The sequence below is a fragment of the Bactrocera neohumeralis genome, chromosome 2 (genome assembly GCF_024586455.1).
Source record: "Bactrocera neohumeralis isolate Rockhampton chromosome 2, APGP_CSIRO_Bneo_wtdbg2-racon-allhic-juicebox.fasta_v2, whole genome shotgun sequence".
Lineage (NCBI taxonomy): Eukaryota > Metazoa > Arthropoda > Insecta > Diptera > Tephritidae > Bactrocera > Bactrocera neohumeralis.
The window spans coordinates 18,418,457-18,446,068 of NC_065919.1; the positions used below are offsets into that span (position 1 = coordinate 18,418,457).

Consider the following 27,612-nt stretch of genomic DNA (forward strand, 5'->3'; position numbering starts at 1 on the left):
CGTATTCCAAAAATACTAATTTCCTAATTAAATTTTTAATTATTTGACAGATTTTTTTTTTATTTTTCAACACAGAACCGATGCGCTCATTCAAACCACCATTCGCACCAAATTCAGGCATTGCACTGTGCTAACTGTTGCTCATCGCCTACACACCGTTATGGATTCGGATCGCATACTCGTGATGGATGATGGTCGCGCACGCGAATTCGATATACCACACCTGCTGCTGAAGAAGCAAAATGGCGCTTTGCGTCAGATGGTCGATGCTACGGGCGCCGAGGCAGAATCACTTAAGAAAATCGCCAGCGAATCATACAATATGAAGCAACGCGCCTAAATGAGCGTGCTGCTGTTTTGTAGTGGTTCTAATTGAAAACACGACACATTAACGGTGCTTAAAAGTGGCATTTCTTAAATAGCGACGTGCTCAACAATTTATTTTGCGCATGCGTAGTTAATGCGAATGTACAATATAAGTGAAACTAACTGCCTTTATATAAGAATAGTATAGTTTTTAGGGAATTTTTTAACTAATGTGACTAGCTTATTTTTTGGGGGAACACTTCAATATAAAATAAAGAATATATGTACACATGTACAAACATACATGTGTGCTTAAGAATAATTAGTCTTTTTTACATAATAGAGATTTTGTTTGTTAGTTTCAGACTCCTTTTTTGTTACTGTTTTCGAAAAGTACTTGCATATAAGTTCCAAAAGCAACGCGATTTTGAATACTTTTTATTATAAAATTAAATTAAAAAAAATTAATTTTATGTACAAATTATTTTGTATAAAAAATGTGAAGCGGATAGTGTTTGTCAGACTGGTTCTGAAATCTGTGCAAAAGTTAATTTTGAAAAGTGTCTAAAATCGCATATAGTTGTTGTAAACTGAATTACTTCCATTACTCCCGAACTTAAAATGCGTATTTCTCATATAATTAGATTTCTAACTTGTACATTCTACTTTTATGTTGCATTATTTGTTAAAAAATTTTAATTTTTTTTGTTTACAATTTTTTGTAGTTTTATTTGTTTTCCTGTTAATTTTTTTTACGTAATTTTTTTTAATATTATTTTAAAACATTTTTTTTTTAATTCTTGTTTTTAATTTATTTTTTATATGTACATATATTATATAATTTTTTTTCGTTTGAAGTTAATGTTATTTTGTATTTTTTTTATTCGGTTTCCTGTTTATTTTCTTTTAAGTAATTTTATTTTTTTAAGTTTTTTTAATATTTTTTTCGTTTTTTTCTGAATAATTTTTTTATATACACCTACGTTTGTATGGATTTATTTTTTTCTACAATTGTACATTTTTTAATTTTTTATGTATTTTATTTTTTAGTTTTTGTATGTATGATTTGTTTTTAAGTTTTTATTTAAATATGCCACTTTTTATTTTTTTTTATATTTTTGAGATTTAAATTTGAAAAACTGAAAATTTAGCTGAAATTAAGAGGCAAATGAAGGAAAATATAAAAATTATAAAATTATACAAATTTTTTATGAGTTTTTTGTTTAAATATTTTTTTTATTTTTAAATTTAATTTTATTTTTTTTTGAAATTAATGAGATTTAACTGAACTAAAAAGGCAAATTTGAAATTATGAAAATGTTGTATTAATGTGTTGTATTTTTCGTTTAAATATTTAAATTTTTAATTTATTTTCATATCTTTTTGAAAATACAATTTTGAAAAATGTTAATAAACTGAAATAAAGGAGCAATTTTAAAAATTATGAAAATATTAGTATTTTTTTGCATTTTTCGTTTAAATATTGTTTTTTTAATTTATTTTAATTTTTTTAAATTAAATATTTTCAATTTATTTTCATTTTTTTAATTAATGTTTTAAAATATTTTCATTATTTTTTAATTAAAATTAAACAAAAAATGGAAATTTAACTGTAATAAGGAAGCAAATTTAAAAATTATGAATCATGCATGCCTTTTTTGCATTTCTTTGTTTTAATAATTCCTTTTTTACTGTTTAAGCTAAAATAATATTAATTACAAACTATGTAAAGGAAATATTTTTTTATAAACAAATTCAAATCATTTTTTATTTATTTAACAAATTTTAAATAATTTTTTTCTTAAAACAAGTAATCAATATTAATATTTTATCAATTTTTTTTTATAAAATGATTTTTTATTTGTTTAACAAATTTTAATTTTTTTTTCTTAAAACAAATAATCAATATTAATATTTTATAAATTTTTGTTTAAACTTTTTAATCAAAAACTAAAAATACTTGTTTCTATGAAAAACTACTTTTTATTGCAAATTTAAACAAAAAATAAATAAATTTTTCTTGAAAATGATACAATTTTTTTTAATAAAATAAATTTTCTTTAATTTAATTTTCTTCAAAAAGTACAAAATTTATTCGTTCAAAAAATCATAATATATTTTAGCAATAAATGTGTGGCCGAAAAATTAGTTTCGCTTTTAAATCAATAAACTCCTACGAAAATAATGAGTTATTATTATAGAAATTTGCGCAGATATATAGTATGTATGTATGTATACTCTTTTGTACATCATTTTACACAATTGTACCAATATAATTTTTAAAAATATTTATAATTTAAAAATAAAAAAAATTAAAAATTTGTATAATCGAAAAGAATCTTTGCAAATATATTTATTTAAATTGAGAATTTAAAGAATTTTTTAATATCGATTTAAATTTTTAATTTTTTTAATATTATTTTTGTAGTTTTCATTTTTAATTAAAATTTTATTATTTTTTCAATCGCTGAACAAACTAAATTAAAAAATAAACTCACTTGCCAAATTTATTAAATATATATACTAAGTACGTTTCTACAAATAATAAGAAAACAGTAAAAAAATGAATTCGTTGTAAAACACGAACTATACTCTGTTAATTAAAATTATATCCAAAAATTTACTACAATATTCGTATTTTTGCAAGCGAACAAAACAATTTTAAAGCCCGATTATTTGCAAAATTAATTTTTTTTTGTACGTAGCAGTAACGGCAACAATAGGAATTTTTTACTTAATTATACTTTGCATTAGTAGAAGTTATGTATTTCGTGACAGCTGGCCAGTATGAACAAAACATAGTTCGAAATATTATGTCTTGTATTTACTACTTTTGTTGTACTTTACTAAAAACTATATAAAAAATATAACGGCATATACCTCAAAAGTAAATTGAATCATAATATACATATGTATATACAATTTGCTCCGCCTAGCCGCCCACCTGGCGCATTTCACTACAGTACCTGTCCAATAAATTACGAACGAACAAAAAAATTATCCGGAGTTCTAACTTTAATAATTAATAAAAACATAAATATTTGGCGTATTTAAAAAAAAAAATTGTTTTTTATATGCTATATACATTAAACTTAAATTTTCATATTTTTGTATTGAATCATATTCAATATTATTAAATTATATTAAAAATATAAAATTTTCGTTCGTAATTTATTGGACAAGTACTGTACACGGTGACATTGCAAAGTGAACTTCTCAATCATTTACAACACAAACAAATTTAATAAATATTTATGTAGTTATAGTGTGCTGGATTTTTTCTATAATACTGAAATGTGAACTAAATGAATTTACTTAATTTTTTTTTATACTATATATAAAGTGATGCCTAATACTTACATTAATATACATACATATACTATTTGATGCTTATGAAGACGATGTTTTTTCTTAATTTAAACAAGTGCTTAAATTTAAAAAATAAATTAATATTTTTATATATATTTGAAGAGTTAAAGTTATTAATTTTGAATTAATTTTTATTATTTTGTTGAAAATACTGCAACAAAAGCGTAACGTTGAATTTATTTTTTAACAAAAAATCAAAAAATGTGTAACTGCATTATCGAACCCATCTAGCGACCCCTACCTTATAGCAAGAAAAACAGTCGAGCACACAATGCGTAATATAACCAAAGCCTGCCAAAAATTAACGCTCAAGGCTACCCACAGCAAACGTAAAACAGCAGTTTACTGGTGGACTGAAAACATCGCCAAACTCAGACGCACATGCCTCCGCCTTCGCAGATCTTACACGAGATCCAGCCGCAGAGGAGCCGCACCCCAAGAAGCCGAGCAACACAAAGCATGTATATTTTTTGTTTAAACTTAATTGTTTACTTCATTAAACTTTTTCTTATAAATATTTGCAGTAAATAATTTTTTTTTTGTTTTTTTATTATAATTCGTAAATATTTAATGTTTGTATTGATATATTTTTTTTAAATTTCTACAACAGGCGACACTTTAAATTTTTTTTAATACTTTTTTGATTTAAATATTAAATATTTTTTTTTATTATAAATTATAAGAGAAAAAATAATTAAAAGTAAATGTTTATTTATAATTAGAATATAAAATTAAAATTTTTTTATTCTCAAAATGAAATTAAATTTAGGGATTCAAAAAATTTATTAATTTAGTAATTTAAATAAGTAATTAAATGAAATATATTTTTTAAAACTATCACTAAATACAATTTGTTTTTTATTCGAATACGAATTTTTTAAATTGTCATAAAATACAAACAATACTTCTTTTATTCAAACACTGTATAATTTTAAAAAATTAAATAAATATATCGCAAAATACAATACTTTTTATTCAAAAAATGTAAAGTTTTTAAAAATTATTTAAATAATTAAAATATATATTTTAAAAAAATATCAAAAAATACAAAACCTTGTTTTAAATCATTATAGTATAGTTTTGAAAAATTTAAAAAAATAACTAATAGAAATCTGGTTTTTAAACTTACCAGAAAATACAAATAATACCTTTCTTAAATCAAAAAATTTATAACTTAAAAAAAAGTAAATAAGTAATTAAAATAAATACATATATTTCTAAAAATTATTAGAAAATAAAATATTTTTCTTAAATATATAATTTGACAATTTTAAATATATAATTTAAGAAATTAATTTTTAAAAATAATTAGCGGAAAAATATTAAATATTTTCTTTTAAATGTAAAATTTTAAAAATTTAAATAAATATATTTTTTAACAATAATCAGAAATAAAATTTTTTTTATACAAAAAATATATAATTTTAAAAAATTAAATAACGAAACAATTTTTAAATCAGAAAATGTATAGTTTTAAAAAATTTAAAGAATAATAATAATAAAACAATAATAATTTTTTTTAAATTATTAGAAAGTATTTTTCTTTTTTAATATTTAAATATTGAAACAGCTTTTTATTTTTTTAACGTGTAAACAATGCAATAGTAGTAATAATATTAATATTATTCGAAGCAAACTTTTATAATTTGAACATAATTATACTTATAACAAACAAACAGTAGCAATACAAGGTGGAAAAAAATATATTCTACAATCTAAATTATATATTTTTTATTGCTTACATTGTAATACAAATTATTATACAGAGAAATATAAAATTTTGTATTGAAAATATTAAATTAGAGATGTTGACTACCTCCTAAAAAGAAGACGTACTTCGAAGAATGTTTTTTAACATTATTTTTTTTGTTTATTATTATTTTGTTTGTTTTGGATCTCTCTCTGGGACGTTTAATATGTGCAGTTTTCCGGAGTCTGATATCAACCTTCCGGAGTCTGATATCAACCTTCGCAGCAATGTATAGTATCTGCATGCTTTACCCATGGGTGCTATTTGTAGAATTTGTATGACAGCTATATGTTATAGTGGTGCGATATCGGCAGTTCCGACAAATGAGCAGCTTCTTGAAGAGAAAATGACGTTTACAAAATTTCAAAACGATATCTTAAAAACTGAGGAACTAGTTCGTATATATGCAGACAGACGGACAGACAGACGGAAATGCCTAAATCAACTCAGCTCAACATACTGATCATTTATATATATATACTTTATAGAGTCTCCGACGCTTCCTTCTGGGTATTACAAACTTCGTGACAAACTTAATATACCTTGTTCAGGCTATAAAAATTGAAAAAATATAAAAAAGAAAAATTAATAAATAAAAACAAAAATAAATAAAAAAAATAAATAAAAAATAAATAAAAAAATAAAAAAAAATAAATAAAAAAAAAAAAATAAATAAATAAATAAAAAATAAATAAATAAAAAATAAATAAATAAAAATAAAAAATAAATAAAAAAAATAAATATATAAATAAAATAAAATAAAAAAATTTTAAAAACTAAAATAACTAAAAAAATAATAAAGAAATAAGAAAAAAATAAAATATAAAAAAATACATAAAAATTAAAAAATAAAAATATATATAAAATAAAACAAGTAAGGAAGCGTTAAGATCGGGTGCAACCGAACATTTTATACTCTTGCAAGAATCAAAGCCAGGGAAATGCCTTAAGATGTAAAAAATCAACCAGAGAATCGGAAGCTAAGCAATTATATGTATATGTACCTATGTATGTACATTTATTAGTGATTCTAAAAAATTTTGTTTTTTTCGTTTCGTACTCGGAAAAATAGGTTCCTAGACACCTCTAAGAAAGCCTCTCCAAACATGAGTTTTTAATTGTAACGGGAAGGTCCTCCTACAGTTTTCTACAGTTTTCTATTTTTTCTTATTATCAGATAGAAAAATTTATATCTCGCTTCCAACTACTTGAAAAAATATCTTGTTAATTAGGTTTTGTAGGAAATTGAATACTCTACAAAAAAGTTCTAAGAACCTATTTTTCCGAGTACGAAACGAAAAAAAAAAAAAATTTTTTTTTTAATCACTCTAATGTATACATATGTACATATGTATATGTATGTACATACTACATATACTCTATATAACTCATCCAGTGACCGATCGACCTGATATTCGGCAAAAGGTTTGTTAGAAAAACGAAAATTATTATATGTAGTATATGGTATCGAGCCGATTTTAAAAACTATGTTATGCCAATTCTAAAAAAAATGTGGACTAAAATCAGCTAGATGTTCGAAAACCCTGATATTAGTTGTATGGGGGCTGAGTCAAGTTTTCACCCAATTGTATCTATTTTAGGTACAAAGATATACTGTTATGAGTAAGACATGTTCTGTAACTTTTACTGAGATAACTCAAATATTGCCCGATATATCCAGCATAAAGTCACGTGGAAGTTCGAAAATTTTTATATTAGGTATGTATCAAGATTTGAATTTCAATTGTTTATTTTTTATATATTTTTAAATATTTTTTCTCTTATATTTTTCAATTATTTTTTAATTTTTTGTTTAGTTTTTAATTTAAGTTTTTATTCTTTTATAGTTTTTCATATATTTTTTTTAAGTTTTTGTATTTTCTGCATTTAATTTTTATTTTTTATTACTTTACTTTTTGTGTTTTTTTTGTTATTTTTTTTAATTAATTTTGTTTTTTTTTTCATATGGTTTATTTTTTATACCTTTTTTTAAATTTATTAGTTATTTTTTTTAAATTTTTTTTAATTTTTTTTTTTAAATTTTTTTTTTTTTTTTTTTTTTTTAATTTTTTAGTTATTTTTTAATTTACTTATATATGTATATACATTTATAATTTTTTTTAATATCATATTTCTTTAATATTGTTTTTAATCGTAATACCAAAAAAGAAATCTCAAGCTGAATTGCTCTAACTTCAATTTCACGGAGCGGAGTTGAAAATCGTAATAGGCGTATTTTTTGAGGAATGTTTTGGGTATTGTGCGCCAACAAGAAAAACTTTCATTTTAAAAACTGGAAAACCTTACATAATCAGAAATGCATATGTATGTACATGTATACACAATATATTCTATTTATTTTTATTGCATTTTACATAACTCTTGCGCTGCTTCTCGTCTTAATTAATTAACAAACAATGTGTGTCTTTATCAATATTGCTTTCGAACAAATAAAAATCATCTACAGACGTTGGCACATCGGCTGTCTGCGTCCAATACAAGATCCAAAATGGCTTGGATATATGTAAAATCGTTATGCATGCAATCATTATAAATCTTTAACAAATAGGTATTCATACTGATAACAAAGTGGCTTATTATCTACTTAAATATATATTGGTATGTATGTATGTATGTATTTGTCGCTATATGTCATCAATGGGTTGCACAATTAACTAATGATTTTGTGTGTAGGTAAAACAAAGATGCAAAATGTTAAAACTAAATTAAATATATTATATATAGCTATGTAAGCGCATGCGCGGACACCGAAGTCACAGACAAAAACGTTATTTTTGGCTGGCATTATTGTCATCTGGTTGCTCCTCTGTCACTTTCTTTTGTGCATCACCGGCAGTGGTTGGCGAATTTCGCGGATATGTGCGCGTTATCGAGCGTTCGAAGAAGCGCACCGAAGATATGCAACTTTCGCCGGAGAATAGTTGTGATTGTGTATTGGTTGTGCTGCTTACACTATGCTCCCCGCTACTTTGCGCATTCGAGCTGGCGGAATGTGTAACCGGCGTGGAAGTCTTCTGTCTGTCCAGTTGATTGCTGCCGCCGTTATTGGTACGTGGTGTCATCGTTTCAATGATGGATTGCAGGAAGGCACTGCGCAACGATTCATCTGTAGGAGTGGATGATGTGCTCGAAGAACTGGCATGCTTCAGCAGCTCTTTGGTGAGGAAGTCGCGTAAATTTAACGGTCGTCCGAAGTCGCTTAGGAACTCGCAATCGCTAGAGCGTGGTTGCGACTGAAGGAAGAAATTTTGTTAATAATTTTCACACAATTCAGCTCATTGTTGTCGAGTGAGAAAAAAAATAAAGAGTAAGAAAGAGATAGAAAAAGTAAGAAAAAGAGAGAAAGAAAGAGAAAGAATGAGAGGAAAAATAGGGAAAACAAAGGGGAATAAAGGAGAGAAATAAGAGAATTAGAGTGAAAAAAATGAAATAGAGAAAGAAAAAAATTTTAGAGAAAAAATAAAAAATATAGAAAAGAAAGAAGGAGAGAAAGCAAATAATGAAGAAGATTAACAAAAGGAAGAGAGGAAGAAAAGTGAGAGAGGGAGATCAGAAAGATAGAGAGTGATAGAAGATAGAGAGAGAAGAAACACGAAGATACAGGGAGAGAAAAGAAAGGTAGAGAGTGAGAGAACAAATAAAGAGAGAGTAGAAACAAAAAGAGAGAGAGAGAGAGAGAGAGTAGAAACAAAAAGAGAGAGAGAGAGAGAGAGAGTAGAAACAAAAAGAGAGAGAGAGAGAGAGAGAGAGAGAGAGAGAGAGAGAGAGTAGAAACAAAAAGAGAGAGAGAGAGAGTAGAAACAAAAAGAGAGAGAGAGAGAGTAGAAACAAAAAGAGAGAGAGAGAGAGAGAGTAGAAACAAAAGAGAGAGAGAGAGAGAGAGAGAGAGAGAGAGAGAGAGAGAGAGAGAGAGAAACAAAAGGAGAAAGAGAAAGGGAAGAAACAAGGAGAAACAAAAGAGAGAGAGAGAAGAAAGATAAAGCGAAAGAGAAAAGAAAGGAAGGCAATGGTTTAGCTAGAGAGAGAGGCTATACTTGAAATTGTGAGAACATAACTTACACTTTTATTCTTTCGTGACGCATCATGCCCCGCTGTGTCCTTAGTGGACATATCAGGCGTGGGATTGATGCTTCGCTGTTTTTGGTGTGAGGTATCTTTGTTGGTGTTGACCTCAAGACGCTCAGGACTGTGTCTTAATTTTTGTTTTGCTGCCTCGCGCGTTGGACTATGGGTTGGAGAGCGCTTATCGACACTACGCTCAAATTGCACTTCCTTAGTAGCGCTGATTTTTACCGTTTCCACACGTTTAGGGCTGACACCACGCAATGTAGAGTCTGGTGAGCGCTGTGGACTCTTCAGTACCGCATTATTGACGCCTTTTTTCGGACTATTACGCTGCGCAGTGGCGTCAGTTGTGGGTGCCACACGCTCCGGACTGCTTGAGCTGTTACTATTGCCGACCGCCTTTGCCTCTTTGGTGCGCGCACGCATTGTTGCCGGCCACTTCATGCCCAAACTGAATAGCTGACGTTCGAATTCACTTGAACCATTCTCAGATGTTGAGGAGAGCTTCTCAATGCCGCTTTCTGCGGCGAAGGCACGTGCATGAGTGGCGCGCCCGTTTTCACCGCCATCCCTCACGGTGGAGGAGAATATTTGCTCTTTTGTTTTGGCCGTGCGAAATGAATGCTGTAGCAGTTGACGTCGTCTCAGCTCCTCTTCAATGTTTATCGATTCCGATTCGGTTTCTGTATTACTGTTCGTACGTGCGTCGGAGATGTTTTCCAGACTGGCGCTATCGAGAAACTCACCACTCTGAGAATTTGTTGCTAATTGGCGTAAATATTCCTGACGCGTCGGGAAGGGTTTTATGGAGAGATTTGCTATGCGTAGGCAGGAGACCAAGTCGTCGATAGTTTCCGGCGATTGTGACTGTTCAGCGCCATCTTGCGGTACACTCAAATTGCGCAGATAGGCTGAAAGCGACGGAAACTCACGATAGTCGGGCACTGCGCCACTCTGCGCATTACACAGCTGTGCGATTAGCGTTTCAAATTCCTGATTTATGCGTTGGCTCGTGTCCGCATCCAACTGTGTGACATCCAAATTCATTTCACGCGCATATTCTTCGAATGTGGGGAAAGGTTGCGGTTGCAAAGGTCTGCTGCGTGAAGCCTCAGCTGCTGCGGCCGCTGCACTAACAGTGGTGGCATTTACGCGCGATGTAGCCGGTGTGTCTACCTCGATGATGGTAGATAGCTCGTGTACTACATCATCCTCGGCAAAGTTAGGGCTGTAACGTTGCAAAGTAGGCGGGGGTCGCGCCTTACGCCCGCCACCGCCATGATGGCTTGGGTGTGTTGTGCTCGATGCTTGCGATGGTGGTTCCACATCCTGTGCTGTCAATGGGCGTGAAATGGAAATGCCGCTATCGTGACTCATACCTGTTGGTTTGTGCTTTTCAAGCGGCGCCGCGCTGTCGAGCGCTGATAAACCTTCCGCCGAAGTAGCGGCAGCTTGCTGCTCCAATATATCCGGCGGTGTGTAGTCTATAGAGGTGGTTGGTTGTGTGGTCAGAGCGTGGCGTACGCTTGCGCCACCACTGCTGCCACTGCTGATGCTGGTATTTCTATCGACGGATGCATTTGAGCGTCGACGCGTGCCATCGGGCAATTCGATGTATTCGGTTGAGTTGCGTCCCTCACTTACCGAACTGAGTGTGACCTCCATGAGGCGTTTCTTTTCGGTGCGCACTTTTTGTATGAGCTCGGTTAACTCCGCGATGCGTTGTGTACAGTTCTCGGTGAGTTGCTCATAACGTGCGATTTGCTCTTCAGCGCGACGCTCCTCTGTGTCAACTAAAATATCACGTTTCGGTTGCGAATCCGCACTGGCGGTAGTGGCGGTGCGCTCCGTTGATATACGCGCTGTTTTTTCACCAATTTGCACGATTTGTCGTGGTTGCTGACCCTGCGCTTGCTTAGCTTGACCCTGCGGCTGCTCAGCTTGACCCTGAACCTGCTTATCTTTACCCTGCGCCTGCTTAGCTCTTACTACCGTTGGCACGAGTGTTTGTTGGACGGGCGCGCGCTGCTGTTGGCTTACACTTGGTGCCGCCTCGGCCATCACAGCACGTGTATGCGTATCCGTTGAACTTTTATCTGGCTTGCGCGTTACTTTAGCTTGTTGAGCCACCACTCCAGCGTTATCGCGCATGTATCTCTCTTTGCCTGTTTCAGTGCGCGGCACTCGTGCTCTTGCATCGGCAGCTGATGGCGCTATCTCCTTACGCTGTCTTACTTGCGGTTCCTTCGTCGCTTTTTCACCGCCACTGTGTTGCTCCTTGCGCAGTCGTTGCTGCCAAATCTCCTCAAACATGCGAATGCTAGTCTCAAGCGTAACATCGCTTTGGGTGCGCAATGTGTCTTCCAACTCACTGATAAAACTACGATTTTCCTCGATAAACCGCTGTACACGTTGTATACGTTCTTGCGAATCGGCCAAGTTAACAGTGGCGCTTACACGATTCGAACTGACATTCATAATGGAAGATGAGGGTGTTTCGATGTCCGAAGAGCTCACGCCCAAACCGAGTACGGAATTACGTGACATACCCAACAGACGTTGCACATAGTGTGCTATGAGCGGATTCAAACGCGCTGGACGTTGAGTTGATTTTGCTGGTTGTGGCGCCGTCTGGGCTTCAGCGCCAACAGCCGTTACTGGTATATTAGTAGCGCCGTGAATGTCTGCCTCCTCACTCAATTCTAATTGATCGACCAGCGCATCCACGTCGTTGGCAATGCGAGATGGTAGACTGCGATATGATGTCGAATTGGAGTCATAAGAATTTTGTCGATTTATAGCACCTTGCTTGTCATTAGTAGAAACTTTTTGTTGTTGTTGTGGTTTCTCACGCACATTGCTAGCGGAACGTTTAACGCCCAAACGGCGTGTCGGTGTATCAATTAAAGTGGAGACTTTTCGTGGACTCTTTGTGGGCTTTTTCACTTTCTGTTTGCCACGTCGGCTGCCTTCCTTCTTCAACTTTATTATGATTTCTAACGGTTTATTGCCTGTGGTCTGCACTCTGCACTCCTTGCCGTCTGATTCTGTAATAAATTAAGTGTAAATTATAGATTGATTACAAACGAAATAAATCACACATACTTTTCACTATATTTTCCGTGGGTTTACCAAGAACTTTATCTGTGGTAACTTGGCCACCTTGTGGTTTCTGCATTTTACATAATTCACGCAGCTTTTGTTCCAAAACAGCTTCTTTTTGTTCGACATCATTTAAATGCTTGGCCAACGGCGATTGTCTGCCATTTTCCTGCGGCACATCCTTATTCAGCATACGTTCACGCTCGCGACGCACATCACTCACATCGTTTATCACCTGCTGCATGCTATCACCACTGCCATTTTTTTCCAGCTCTTCACACAAGGCTTTGCGCAACTCATCTATGCGCAGCAACAATTTTTTTAAGCGTTCAGCTTTTTGTTTATTCTGATTTGGCTGACCATCAGCGCATTTCAGCAAATCATTACGTATTTTCTTCTTCTGATCATCAACATAACCGAGCAGTATAGAGCAACGGCTGTCAGAGGAACTATTGATTTGATCATGTGGTGAAGCTAAATTCAAATTATCGCCAACGGCTTTAGTGCTGGTGACGCCTTCTAGTGCACTTCCAATGCGAATGTGCTGCTTATTAATTTCTGGGCAGGTGATGATTGCAGGGTGCAAAAATAGGTCTTCTACGGCTGCATTACGTTTCTGTTCTAAGCGTGCTTCACGACTTATATATAATTGATGATTTTGAATTCTAACCTGAAAATATGTGACGATATCATTTAATTATGATCGTTCTGAGTGTTACAAACTACGTAGCAAACTGAATACACGCTCTTTAGGGTAAAAAAAACTCACATCAGTCGGATTCAGCAGTTGCGGATATTCCTGCGTTAGCGCATCAAGCCTTTCTGTAAGCTCAGCACAATCACGACGTGCTTGTTCACGTTCAAGCGCTTTACGACCACGTTCAACCGAGCGCGCACTGCAAACAAAAAATTGTTTAATTAGCAATTTTATTTATTTATTTTTCTTGTTTTAGAATTTTTTGAGCATATTTTTAAAGTTTACCAACCTCATTCTTTTGCGCTCCTCATCTCTTTGTAATGCTAATTCTCTTTCCATTTCCGCTTGTGCTACTGCACACGGACCATTACGTTCGCGAAAAGTAGGTTCATGCACCAGACCCTCGTTAGGTTGTGCATAATCCCGCGTATATTTGTTGTTGTAATCATAGGACTGGACACGATTGCTGCTACTTTCGCGCGCATCTTTTTCCTTATCACTTTTACAGCTATTCATTGTAACTGTGTTGCCTGAAAGTGTAATTTGTATGCGACCCGATGTACTACTTTTATGTGGCGATTTAACTGTCGTACTGGCCGTTGTGGCTGCCAGCGATGGCGGTGGTGGCTTGGGTGGTGAACGTGAACGTGTAGGTGAAACGCTGGTGGCACTTTTTGCATTTAAAATTTGCGAAACTTGTGTGAAACGTGGTTTTGCTGTGGTAGTAGTTGTTCTACTTTTTGGTTGGGCACGTATTGACTTTTCGGGACTACTATTTCGCACAATATGGTGAAATTGCCGGTTGCTCTGTGCGTATTTATCTTTAATTTCACCAGCTGTTATGCTTATTGAATCGTTGCTATCCATATCGATATCCACAATAACAGCCGGATTTTTGCTGAGGACAGTATTTTTATTTTTTACATTAGAACTCTTTTCTGGTTCTTCTTCGTCGGTACACGTTGACGAAAGTAGCGAAGAAGATGAGGAGCTTGTGCATGGGCATTTGATTACTTTCGGACATGGGCAAATTGTTACAGATTTTGTCGTCTCACTTTTATTAGAATCACTTAGTATTTCGGCGTCATCTTCATCACTATGCTGACTGTCATCATCATCTGATTCGCTTTCAGCACTTGTGCAGTGGCAAGTTGATGTGTGATCTTTTGAGCAAATTTTTCGCCTTCGTTTTTTCGGTGTCTTTTTCTTTTTGTCTTTCATTAGCACATTTGGTGTTTGAGTGCCGGCAGTTTGTAGCACCTTCTTTACATTTTGCTTGGGTTTGGCACCTATCCGTTCATTGGTTTTCTTTTTGAATTGTATGCGCTCTTGCTCCTTTGCAGCTTGACGTTCTGCCATTGCTTCGTTCTCAATTTTTGCGGCATTATGTGCTGTGCCGATTTGAAATATAGCTTGCCGATATTCATTATTCTTCTGATCCAATACATGTTGCCGCCAACATTCAAGTTCCTGCGCTTTAATAGCCTCAAGATTTCGCAGCTGTCTATCCTTTTCCGCTGCGACATCATTGCGTATTTTTCGCGCCAACTTTTTTGACTCTTCACGTACCTGCAGAATTGCGGAAATTATTCATATCCTTATATATTTATATCATATTCACTCAGGTAACTTACCTCAAGTAAACGTTGTTTTCGAAGCTCACCTTCCAGTTGCTTTTTTACACGCACAGGATCGTCCAAAATGCTTGGTTTATTACATGCTCGAAATTTTCCATTCACAGTAATATTTACGGACATTTTCACGTGCTCTCCCAATATGACACAATTTTCAATTACATTTGCCCCAGCAAAATTGTAATAGCTAGTTTTTCGCTATATTCAAATCAAATAAAATTAATAACGACAACAAACCAAATGCGCAGACGCGAAAAAACTAATTAAGTTGTGGAGTGACCAGCAGCCTATTTTGTAAGTATTTTATTGTAACTTCAGACATTTTTGTTGTTATCTTATGCGATGTGTCAAGTTGGTCACTCAACGCATGAATAGTGCTGCCTATGACTATGGCGAGCACAGGGCTGCATCTAAGATGTGTTTATTGTTTTTAAAATTGTTTAGAAGTAATTATTACATATGAAAGAATGAAGTACAAGTTGATGTATTTAGTTATTAAATTTACAGATTTGTATTAAAATTGTGAGTATTCATTAATAACTAAAAAACTGATTATTTTTTTAATTTACCAGATATTTATATGTTTCTAAAAAATAGTACTGCCAAGTTTTGAGATTTGGCAGCACTTGTACATTAATGACACTTTATAGAAATAACGGAAAGAAATGCCAATTTCCTTGCTTAGGCGGAAGCAATTGCACGAATTTTTAAGTAATTAATAAAGTTTAATAGTTTTTGATTTAATTAAGAGTTATCAAGTGTTGTGCTGTGCAAATATGTGTGTAAAGTGTAAAAATTAAATTGTACCTAACAAAGTCAACAACAATGAAATTGCATGCACTGATGAAGCGCCTGAGAGAACCCCAATTTAACAAAATGAAAAGAACTTATGCATTTGTTGGTGTAAGTGTACATTTTATATTTATTTGTATATAGTTTAATTCTTAATTTTTTTTTCAATGTCGTTATAATAACATTGTTGTTCAATAGAAACATCACATTGTAGTATCACAGTTGGTGGTGGACATATCAGTATGTGCCCACTAGTCTCTCACGCTCTCCTTCCTTGCTTTCTTTTGCTTTGCAATGCTATTGCATTACCAAGGTCGCCACAAACTCTCTGCCGCTGTGTGCTGCTGCTGTGCAACAGGTGACGCGATGGGACTTTCACAGTCACTATGATAGCCGGAAGAAGCAGGACTCAGTGGTGCGCATTCAATGCGTAGTGGTTGCATATTTGTAACTGTGCTTGTTTGCTGATGTGAAACTTGTTGCTGCTGTTGAACTGTGTAATTTTGTGGCTGTTGTTGTTGGTGCTGCTGCTCCTGTTGCAGGCGATTAAAACTGCGACCCAAATGTGTCATTACAGATTTGCCCACTTGCACGCTCATGCCGGGTGTTGAGGCCATCACACGTGACACCTCATTAACTGCATTCATATAGCCATTACGAAATGAATCGGTGTGCACTTGTGCGCTTTGTTGTTGTGCTTTACTGCGGCACTGTTGACGTACGAAAACAAGTGTTTGCTCGAGTAACTCTGCTTTATCCATGCGTAGTACGGCTTCGTCGGCTTGCAACTCAGCGACGAGTTTCTTTAATGCCTCCAAACAGTTATTAATACGTGCACGTCTTTGACGTTCCAATAGCGGTTTCTTGACTTTTAAGTAAATTTGTGTTTTGCTTTGTTGTGCCATTTTGTGTGTTTTGCGTGTCTTGCTCGTTGTTCACGTTTCGCCGGTTGGTACGAATGTGTTGTCAGATCCTGCAGGACAACGCGCTTTTATACTCTGCTCGAGCAACCCTTATTAACAGCAAGGACTCGTCTGGATTCTCACTCTCTTATGTGAGAGTCTCCTTGTCTTATTTGATTAGCACTGCTGCACAGCTAAATTGGGAACAACCCTCATAATGTAGTGTAAAGTGAATTAACAACCTACAAATACATATATGAATATGTGTATTTGTTTGTGTGCGCTCATATTAATAAGCAAGTATTTAGGTGTGCTCAACTTGCCCAGCCAAACTGAATGACGACGACGAGGACACTTGGCTGCAAAGGGACGTACAAAAAATCCGTTGTTCAACAAAACTCCAAAAAAAAACCTGCCTTATGGCTCGTGGCGTGGGAACCAACACGAAAGTGAGTTTCTCACACAGCACTTTCCGTTCGGCATGTGTTCGTTGTTGCTGTTATTATGCATGCTAGCCACATGCTCCTTTTTAAGGATCTGAAATTTTGCAGCTGCTGCTATTTTTCGTTTCGGTATTTTGATCCGTTGCTTCGCCGGCAATGCACACGCGTTGTGCATACAAACAAACACACGCATATGTATGCAAGTTCTACAGGCTTTCGTGCGTTATGTTTGCTTTTCGATTTATTGGATTGCCATGCACTCACACACACACACACACAAATAAATGATGTTGCATTTTTTGCAGTTGTATATATGTATGTTTGTATGCACAACTCCTACGCAATGTGCGCGAGTAAAGAATTTTAATGCATTCACAGCATTTTTTTTTGTTGCTGACTTTCTGTGTGTGTTGCTTCAGGATAATGGCATAATTGTTTACTGCTGCTGTTGTTGTTTGTTAAGCACTTCGACAGCTGAATTTGAGTGTGGGAAAGTTTGAGAAATTTTTGTACAAATCCTTGAATGGTGCATTCATACGAAAATTAATTGTTTTATATTGTTTTTGTTGTTGGCTTATGTTGCCGTTTGCCCGGTTGCTGGCCAAAGTGGCGCGCGCCAATGCGTGCAATACACGAGTCTTTACCGACTGTCGCTTGTTTCGCTTGCGGTGTGTATGAATGTATGTATGTCGCAGCGGACACTTTTCAGTAATCAATTAATATGCAGATTGTACTGAAGTTTCATGTGCGAATGTATGGAGTAAGACAATATGAGGATTATGTTATGTTGAAATTAATGAGTCAAAAAATTAGTCATTACAGTTGTACTATTTACTGAGGTACCTTTTAATCGTTTCGATTTCCAATAAGATTACTGGTTAATTTGGAAATGGCAAAACTGCAGCCCTTTTGTCTAATGTTGCTGGGGCTTGCTGCCATCGCATTGAACTTGTTTGGAGATACCTAGGTTAATTCGTGTCTACTTCAGCTCTCTGGTTTCTCGCTAGACCAGCTTCTATCAACTGGAATTTGCGAAATAACTGGCAAAAATAATAATTTTGTCTCTGGCAATCTTAAGCGTGTAAAGTTTCGCAACTATAATTTTAGTTTGTACGGTAACTATATGCCATAGTTATCCGATATCGGAGGTTCCAAGAAATTAGCAGGTTCTTGAGGAGGGAGGGACGTGTGTAAAATTTGAGATTAATATCTTAGAAACTGAGGGACTAATTCGACTCAGCTAACCATGCTTACGAGGTTATAGCCGAGTTAACAGCAGCGCACCAATAATTTTTTCTTTTAACAATTTGGCGCCAATTCGAGATCCAAGTGCAGCCAGGTTCTTCTCCACCTGATCTCTCTAACGGAGTAGAGGTCTTCCTCTTCCTCAGCTTCCTCCCCGCGGGTACTGGGACGAATACTTTCAGAGCTGAAGTGTTTTCGTCCGTTCAGATGACATGACCTAACCAGCGTAGCCGCTGTCTCTTAATTCGCTGAATTATGTCAATGACGTAGTATATGTCGTATAGCTCGCCGTTCCATCAAATGCGATATGCGCCGTTGCCTATGCGCAAAGGACCATAAATCTTCCGCAGAATCTTTCTTTCGAAAACTCGTAAGATCATATGTTGTCATCGTCCATGGCTCTGCACCATATGGCAGGAAGGGAATAATGAGTGACTTATAGAGTTTGGCATTGTTCGTCGAAGGAGGACTTTATGTTGTTGTTGTTGATGGACTTTACTTCTCAATTACCTACTCAGTTCGAAGTAGCATCCGTTGGCAAGATTTATTCTGCGTTGGATTTCGGGACTGATATTGTTGGCGGTGTTAATATTGGTTCCAAGATAGACGAAATTATCTACCACTTCGAAGTTGGTATATCGGAATAAGGACTTGCTTTCCGAATATGAAAGAGTAAAGTAATAGACTTATCAGAAGGCATTCTTTCTCTTCTTTACATATAAAAAACTGCAAAAGTCTTGCGTAAAATGGTAGATCGGAAATATACGAAGTTCCTGCTGGAACATGAATGGAATACTCACTGGTCATAGTCTGATTGTAACACACGCTTGCAGAATGGGACTAACAGTTTGAGAAAACTGCACAAAATGTCAAGAACAAGGCACCAAGGAAACAATAGAGCATACCTTGTGCACTTGTACCGCATAGGCAAGGCTACGCTTTAAGCATTTGGGCTCCTCACGGTATGAGACACTGGAAGAGGTATCGATAGTGAGGTCACTTTGCAACAGAACTGCATCTGGCATCGAAAAAAACCAAAACTGTTCTGTGCGTGGCTCATTAGCCTACCAGACTAACCCAACCTGACCTAACCTTCTTCACATTTAATATTTGAACCTGGTATATATTAACTGCTGCCAAACACAAAGATCGGTCTCGGTAGTGTGAAAAAAGGGAATTATGCTCTCAAAAACATTATTTTTTAGATGATCGTTGATTACGTTCACCTCACAAAAATAATGTCAAAGCAGCTTTAAACCTCTGTGGTCGGGAAAAGAAATCCTCCATTTACCAGTTTGAAGGTTGATCACCCTCTGCGGAGGATACCGCCTTATTGCTAGTGATTCTCCCTTTAGGATCATTAGCTGAAAGCGGCTATAGACTTCCGAGGTCAGTAAATGAAAGCTCTCTCTGAAAGATTTCCGTAGTTTTACATCAGCGACCTTACCGCTGGGTTTCCCTTGAGATTATGTGTGCTTTGTGTGCAACTTTTTGAATACATTTTGTTTTTTGAAACCCTCTACTTTGGTGACCAGTTCATAACATCACTTTGGTGTTTCATCTAAAGCGTCCACGCAAAATGTTAACCGCATATCCCTTTCGGCTTAGTGGTTTTTGTTGTTGTTGTACCGGCGGAAAATATTCTTCAAATAACTTTAAAGCATTCAGTCGAGTTGTCATTCGTTGGCCGGATAAAAGTGCGAGTTTATTCGGGTTACTTAGACCCGACTGTCATGGTTAAAAAAACCTCCTCTCAATGCAATGTTGTCTTATCCTTGCATGACTGCCTGTACGTCGCACTGTTTCGACGTACATATGCTATGAAATTTTGTTAGGTGCACCCCCTCTTGACCTGATTGTCATACAGCGTGCTGTTGCATTCAGGTTAAGAAGGGACTTACTGCGGAATGATTGGATTTCCGATGATGTGAAGAGGGAGGGATATCTAGGGAGCAGAAGTCAAGGCCGTGCGCGTGAGTTGTTTAGGCGGTGAATGCGTTTAACTGAGAATTAGGATTAGCTTCTTGTGTGAATTGTGTGTGCGTATAATGTGGGTATGGGGACCTGGTCCCAAGTTCACGGCAGTAGTTTCGGCTACTAGGTCTGACCGGATACTTAATTCTAGTACCACGGGAAACAGGAGCCCTTGGGTTCGCTCGGGAAGTATCGTGGTGGTTGTGATTAAAACCCGAGTGCGGGAAGAACTGACTCTACCAATTGGTACTAATAATGCCAGGCATTGATTTAATCCGTTGTGTTTTTGAGCACCGTAGGATAAGGCAGTCGTCAGCGGGTACTTACATAAAATACACCGGATGTTAGCATGGTAAATAATGAAAGTCTCACCGGTCTTGCTTTCAAAAAAGGACGCATAAATTTGGAAAATCATGGAATGTTGTTATCAACTATTGAAGACCGTATAGAACTACTCTTGCCTTTTAGCATATGCATTCAGCCCGAATTACAGCCCTTCCATTTGTGACGAAAAAGTAAAAGTTTTTTTTTGTTTACATTTTAGAGTCATATATTGATGTCTATGTAATCTTTTCCGCCTAAATACTAATACTATTACTACAGTACAATTGTTTGTATGTATGTAACTAAAGCTTTTCCTATCACAGTTCACAAAACTACACAAGTTTCTTACAAAGTTAATTCGCTAATAACAGTTTACATTAAAAAATTATGTCATTAAAATTAAAAAACAATTTGCACTTAAACTAAATGAGACCGTCGTTTGCTTAATTAAGTCCATGCTCGAGCTCAGTCACTGGCTATACGTCTGCTGGCCGCCACTGCCTGACTACCAAGGACGCCAGACACTTGTTGCGGATACTTGCAATAGACCGTTGCTGCTGGCTGCCGTCTGGCTGGAGGCAGTCGACTCATTGTCACTAGCATAACCGCTGGAAACCGGACTGTACATGCTGGAGGCGGCGCTGGAGGTGGGTGTAGCTGGACCGCAATTGACGCTCAACGGCTGATTGACAGCGGTGCGCACCTCCTGATGCTGTGACTCCAATTGATTCAAACGCAAACCGAGTTGTGTCATCAGCTGTGTGCCCAACTGGACATCCACATTCGGCAGTGTGGCGAGACAACGCGAGATTTCATGTGCCGCCTTAATGTAGCCGGAACGGAAACTCTGACGTGCGCCTTCATCGCTGCGCTTGGCTGTGGTTTGTTGCTGACGCATTTTGCGCAAATGTTCAACAGTCAATTCGAGAATGTCGGCCTTCTCCAATTTCACCTCCGGATCACCACTTTGTTGTTGCACACATTCGGCCATCAGATCTTTGAGCTCGTCAAGGCATTGATTGATGCGCGCACGACGTTTACGCTCCAATAGCGGCTTCATCACTTTGCGATAACGATAAGTCTTTGATAATTCATATGCGCTGGTTGCCATCTTGTTGTTGTTTATTTTTATTAATAGGTTGTACTTTTACACGTAAAACTCGAAACTAATTTTTACTTTTCTCTTCTTCCGATGTTGTTTTCACTACAAGTTCTGCAACGAGAATGCTGAGTACGCCAGGAATGTGCCGTGCTTTTATAGCTGCACGTGGCTAAACATGTTAACCACCGCTCCCTGCGCACAGCGCTTGTAGTGCTCGTGCTCAACGCGCGCTCATTGCAAAGCCTGCCAAGCGACCGTTGAGAGAGTGTAGTGCGTAAAACGGGAGTGAGAGTATCACACCAACAGCGTTTGGTGAAGGCGAACACCTGCGTGTGCCTGGCAAACAGGATTGCCCACTCACTCACCGACTGACTTGAGTGGAGGTTGACTGGTGGTTGAATTGAGCGCACAGCCGATTCGAACCGAGTTGTCTCGGTGAAAGGCGACACCGCTGCGTTGCTAGTGGTTGTTCTTGGCTTTATTGTTGCTTTCACTGCTCGTGTTATACGCTCGTTGCGCGCTCTGTTGTAATCGTCGCACGCTGCGCCGATCCTGTTCCAGCTCTCTGCACTCTACTCTTAAGGGCTGTTCGCATTTATGAACTTGCTCATTTTGCTGTGAGGGTGCAGCTGATTTCTTATAAGCTACTTGATCATTATACGCATATCTGTTGGTTGTTGTTGCTTGGTGCTGGTGGTTGTTTTTGTATGCAAGGTAAAATAAATTAACCTCCTGCTCAACGAAAGCTGCTGCGGCGGCGGCTGTTGTTGTAGTCCTTTTTCGAAACCGTGGGAAACACTTTACCACTCAGTTTCCCACACGATTTTTTTTTCTTTCCTTCTTTATTTACACCCCGTAATTTTGTTGTTGTGCTCGACGCAACGGCTCGTTATTGTCGTCGGTGTTATTATCACCGCGCTGTGAACAGTACTCATCCCCTTTGCTTGGGGTGACTGTATGTTTGGTGATAACGATTGGGTACAGTGGTTCAGGTTTGACTTTCAGTAGTTTCAAATTGTGGGCGAGCAAGTGTGCGTATGTAAAAGGGTTTGCTGGTAACGCCAAGAGTGAACTCTGAATTTTTGATTTTGATCTGTCTCTGTTTACAACAGCGCGCGAGTCGTTCTTCGTTTTCGCGGTTTGCGCCAATTGGAGATTCCAGGTGTGGCCACGTCCTCTTCCGATTAGTCTTTCCAACGGAGTGGAGGTCTTCCTCTTCCTCTGCTTCCTCGGCGGATACTGCTTCGCATACTCTCAGAGCTGTAGTGTTTTCATCCATTCGGACGATATGGACCTAGCCGCTGTCTCTTAATTCACTGAACTGTGTCAATGTCGACGTCCATGCCTCTGCACCAAATAGTAGGACGGAGATGATGAGCGACTTGTAGAATTTGGTCTTTGTACGTCGGGAGAGGACTTTACTTCCCAATTTTCTACTCAGTCCGAAGTAGCCCCTGTTGGCAAGAAATATTCTGCGTTGGATTTCGAGGCTGACATTATTGTTGTGTTAATGCTGGTTCCAAGATAGACGAAATTATCTACGACTTCTAATCTGTAAACAGTGACCCATTTGCTTCACAGATTTTGGTTTTTTTTTTGTTGTCGGAGGGGGAATCTTCTAAAGATACTGCCAGGGTGAGGCTGGTAGCATGCACGATTCATATTGTTCGCTAGAGTACACTTCTTTCGGGACCACGCCCAGGCAGTGTTAAATCTCTATGCTGGACTTGCGAAACAGTATGCCTACGTACTAAACCCTTAACTCCGGCTGCTGTAGCTTGTATTCGGACCTGCGGGACCGCCGTTAAGCACTACTTCGCAGGACCAAGCTGGGCGATAACTGCCTCTTCAACAGATTGTGCGGTCTCCCTCCCTGGATTGGGCAGAGCATATTTAAATTCCAATCCGTGATCAGTCAACATTCAACAAAAATATGTTTGTTATTTCCCTCAGATTTCTACATGTCTTATGGGTTTAAAATATTTCCATACCCATCAAACAACAATGGACTAAGGCTCTTTGATAATTTTGTGAGCCTAAATATATATTATGGTCAAATTCAATGTCTCAGACATATTAGGATAGATTTCGGATTTTAGCTACGTTATGAGATCGCTGACAATGTAGTATGACGTTGTTGATTTCTCGAGCACTTTGCAATTTAGAGGAGGTATTTCTGGAGTCGACTGACGACTATCCTGGTAGTTTTTCAACTCGTCCGTGGCAAAATTATCGAGGTCTAACCAATGAAAAATGCATAGAAATCTTTTATTGAATTCTTTAACTTTCTATCTTCGGTTTGAGAGATACACAGGCAGGCAGAAGATCCCGGCTGAGGAAGATCGTTTAATGGACAGTGTGAATAAAATATCTTGGCAGAATAAAGAAAATTACATGATTTCTTGGCAGGTACAGTTATAGTTCTAGATATCTATCAGATCCACTTTGGGACAAGCTCCTTTCAGGTCATCAGAAATAAGCTGTGGAGCTCCGAACGACAACTGCCGTTAGCATAATTCGGATTTCCCGCGGATCCGCGTGTAAATCAAGGACGCTCCGCTTCTCGGAGAGACTATGCTCAGTTTGTGGATTTCCATGAGCAGTACGGATACATTTTAAATAATTCAGCACGGAAAGTTTCGACTGTCGCTCCGTATGACAGATGCATTTTAGGAGAGGCTGCTTTCAGGTCATCAGAAATATGCTCTGTAGTTTCGAACGAAAAGTGCAGTTAGCAAAATTTTGATTTCTCTACTTGATAGTCACATACGCAGCCCATTCAAGTCTGGCGTCTACCTTGAATAGCCTTCATTTAAATATATTATTTATATACATGGTATATTTAATCAGTTGTGTGTCCATTTTATCCCACTGTACACGTTAATGTGTTGTTTGCCAATCTAGGATATTATTTATCCATTGCGCGGCTGACTCGTTCAACGATGATACTCAGTAGCTGTTATGTGCCAGTGAGCTAAATTCCCGAAAAACTACCACCTGCCTTTCGTCAAATTTCGACGACTGACGAGCACCGTAAACACACACGCACACACGAGCACACTTGAAATGACTGCTGGCTAAGCGTTGGCTGCTGCTACGCTTGCTTTTGCAATTGTGGCTGCTACCACTCTTCAGCACGCCAATGGACAGACGGGCGAATGGCAGACCAACGTACGCTTGGACGGACGGACATACAGCGGATGGATGGACGTGCGTGTGTGTGTATAAATGTGTGGACAGACCGAGCTGGCTGGTTTACGGATGTGGCCACTAGAGCGACTTATTGACTGCTTTGCTACACTAACTGCCAACGTGGCTGTTGTTGTAATCACACAAACACCCAGTGTTGTTGTTTATGCTTTTATAGGACGAATGCCGTTTCGACTCACTGACTGTCGCAACTGACACGCTTCTGCTGTGCGTGGATGCGACTCTGGTTGCGGCTGTGACTCCGTCTGCGGCTGCGGCTGATTTGTTGCTGCGTCAACACACCATCGAGTGTGAGAAAATTTTCTCGCTTGCAGCTGTCGTTGTTTAATATTTGATTCGTTTTTTCATTCACTCAGTTGTCTTTTGTTTTTGTTCTACTCTTTAATTCGATTTGTTGTTGCTGATTGTTGTTTTCATTTGAAGTAGTTTTGTTTTCTTTGCTCCATGATGTGCCTGCAAATTAGTGCGCACACGCAGACACACCACACCACACATATGTATATGTATATGCACATAAGTATATACAGATAGACATTCGATTGCCGGATGATCGTCGGCGCGGCTGCGCGGAGTGTGGACAGCGCGTATCAGATCATAATTGCCACGTCGCGTTGGCGTTTGCTTTGGTTGGCATTGCTGGGTGTCTGCTTGGAATGAGTCGTTCACACGAGCGAGTGTGCGCACATACATGCCGACATGCAGACAGTGGTGTGGAGGATCGCCCGACGTAGTGGTAAAAGTTGTAATAACAACAACAACGCGCACAGCAATGAAGTGTGCATGGGATGTGGCAATAAAAGGATTAGGGTCAGCTCGTAATACAATTCCACACATATGCATATATTTGTGAGTGTATGTGTATGCGCCTAGGTCCTACATACACCAAACGAACACTCGCTATGTTGGTGTAATAAAAACCTTGACTTTTGTAATGTTGACTGCGTTATTATTGTGGAGCTGCAGCCTTGCAGGAGTGCATTAGTATGTAGATATACATAAATATGTATTGTTTTTATTTATTAAAAGTGAATCATGAATGTGGTACGCTGGAGTACGCTGGGGATCGCTGTCTTGGGGTCCATGCCACATGTTGTTGTAGAGATGCTTATGCCGCTGCTGTGCCACTTTCTCAGCAACATTGAAATGTTTCACTCGGTTAATTGCAGTAAAATTGGTATGTAATGAGGGTTGTGGAGCTCGGAGCTCGGAGCTCTCTACCAATGGTATTCGAAGTTTTGTCTCAGTTGTAATCTTGTGCGCTGCATGTGGTTGATTTCTTGTTGAGGGTGCATCACTTGTGGAAGGGTTAATTTTGTATTACACGCATTTATTATACGATTGTTCGTAAAAACGTCTAATCCTTTGCGTGGGAAAAATATTTTTCTGAAATGCAATCACTTTTGTATTGTCTTGAGTGTAATTATTTTGTAGAATTATGTTCCTTGTACGCATAATCTTGCGACACAACCTTTGGTTCGTTCACCTTTAATGAGTTTAAAGTGGTGTTTGATTGATAAGGGTAAAACATTGAATAAAATCTTGTGGGAAAATATTTTTCTACGAAATTTATACCGTAAAATTGAAAAAGATTATATTCCTTTTAGTGGGTTAAGATTTATTTAACAGGTGTTTCACTATAGAGTGCTCAAAACTTACGAAATCATTTACGCAAAGAACAGAATTTTGATGTTTATGTACACTAGATGGGTTTTGGGTTGAATCTCTGTCGTGATAATATTAAAATTATTCAATCGGAGTATTCTGATAATCCCTTTGTTCTAATCCTCAACCACTTATTGCAATTTATAGACTTTCTTCTTCTTTATTGGCGTAGACACCGCTACGCGGTTATAGCCAAGTTTACAGCAGCGCGCCAGTCGTTCTTCCTGTTTGCTGTTTGGCGCCAATTGGAGTTTCCAAGTGTAGCCAATCTCCATCTGGCCTTTCCAACGGAGTGGATGTCTTCCTCTTCCTCTGCTCCCCCTGCGGGTAATGCGTCGAATACTCAGAGGTGGAGTATTTTCCTCCATTCGGACTACATGACTTAGCCAATATAGCCGCTATTTCTTAATTCGCTGAACTTTGTCAATGTCGTCTATAACTCGTACAGCTCATCGTTCCATTGAATGCGATAAAATAAATAAATAGAGAATGGAGTTATGTGTAGAAGTTCACGCAAGTGATGAAAGTTCTCTGAGCGAAAGTTCTCAAGCAGCACACGACTTCCGGTCCTAGACCAAGTATCCTCTGGGTAGCCGAAGAACATCCGTTTGAAGGCGAGCTAAAGTGAGAAAGTGAACCATCCCTCCCCAGGGTTGTGCGCTGGGTTTGGAACCCTCCACGTAAAAAACGTCCCCAATAAAAAGGAAACAACAGCCTCGGATGAGAGACCCTCTTTGAATTTATAGACCTAGTAAAATTTAATTTCAGCTATACGAGCTTTTACGGTCGGACGATAAAGTAAGCTGTGGTAGTACAAAAATTTCATAAGCCCTGTTTAAGAATGCAACTTAGGTAACCTTAGCTCTATATAAATCTATATGTTCTTGTTATATAGAATCCACTGTCATAAAAGGTCTAATGAGGGGTTTCGTGTGATGTGATTTCGTACATCTATTGACGGTTGTAGGCAAGTTCTAAGCGTATGTGGTGCTCGGTTTAAGTTAGGTTATACAT

General features: G+C 37.0%; 4 protein-coding genes across 6 annotated transcripts in view; 1 reads left to right on the forward strand and 3 right to left on the reverse strand.

Annotated features, from left to right (window-relative positions):
- Positions 1-628, forward strand: part of LOC126751022 (ATP-binding cassette sub-family C member 4) — a 53,013-nt gene extending 52,385 nt beyond the window's left edge. For all 3 annotated transcript variants that reach the window (XM_050460918.1, XM_050460917.1, XM_050460919.1), the window contains exon 13: positions 76-628. In XM_050460918.1, coding sequence (XP_050316875.1) covers positions 76-340 — 265 coding nt within the window. In that variant the 3' untranslated portion in view covers positions 341-628. The remainder of the gene's footprint in view (positions 1-75) is intronic.
- Positions 629-7,755: 7,127 nt separating this feature from the next.
- LOC126751019 (uncharacterized) lies at positions 7,756-15,251 on the reverse strand. Its single transcript, XM_050460914.1, has 6 exons — positions 14,945-15,251; positions 13,600-14,879; positions 13,383-13,509; positions 12,617-13,283; positions 9,506-12,558; positions 7,756-8,679 (listed from the first exon to the last, which is right to left on the reverse strand). Exons 1-6 carry the CDS (start codon positions 15,065-15,067, stop codon positions 8,215-8,217), a joined length of 5,715 nt encoding a protein of 1,904 aa, XP_050316871.1. The 5' UTR covers positions 15,068-15,251; the 3' UTR covers positions 7,756-8,214.
- A 432-nt stretch (positions 15,252-15,683) lies between these two features.
- Positions 15,684-16,685, reverse strand: LOC126751054 (enhancer of split m8 protein-like). Its single transcript, XM_050460976.1, has one exon. It carries the CDS (start codon positions 16,639-16,641, stop codon positions 16,042-16,044), a length of 600 nt encoding a protein of 199 aa, XP_050316933.1. The 5' UTR covers positions 16,642-16,685; the 3' UTR covers positions 15,684-16,041.
- A 4,179-nt stretch (positions 16,686-20,864) lies between these two features.
- Positions 20,865-21,822, reverse strand: LOC126751053 (enhancer of split m7 protein). The gene has a single exon (XM_050460975.1). It carries the CDS (start codon positions 21,733-21,735, stop codon positions 21,130-21,132), a length of 606 nt encoding a protein of 201 aa, XP_050316932.1. The 5' UTR covers positions 21,736-21,822; the 3' UTR covers positions 20,865-21,129.
- Positions 21,823-27,612: the final 5,790 nt, after the last annotated feature.

Bases quoted from the DNA above. Each gene is read 5' to 3' on its own strand.
- LOC126751019 (XM_050460914.1), bottom strand. From the start codon at position 15,067: ATGTCCGTAAATATTACTGTGAATGGAAAATTTCGAGCATGTAATAAA. The intron at 14,880-14,944 runs GTAAGTTACCTG...GCAATTCTGCAG, and splicing joins GAAAACAACGTTTACTTGAG to GTACGTGAAGAGTCAAAAAA. The intron at 13,284-13,382 runs GTGAGTTTTTTT...ACATATTTTCAG, and splicing joins AACTGCTGAATCCGACTGAT to GTTAGAATTCAAAATCATCA.
- LOC126751053 (XM_050460975.1), bottom strand. From the start codon at position 21,735: ATGGCAACCAGCGCATATGAATTATCAAAGACTTATCGTTATCGCAAA.
- LOC126751054 (XM_050460976.1), bottom strand. From the start codon at position 16,641: ATGGCACAACAAAGCAAAACACAAATTTACTTAAAAGTCAAGAAACCG.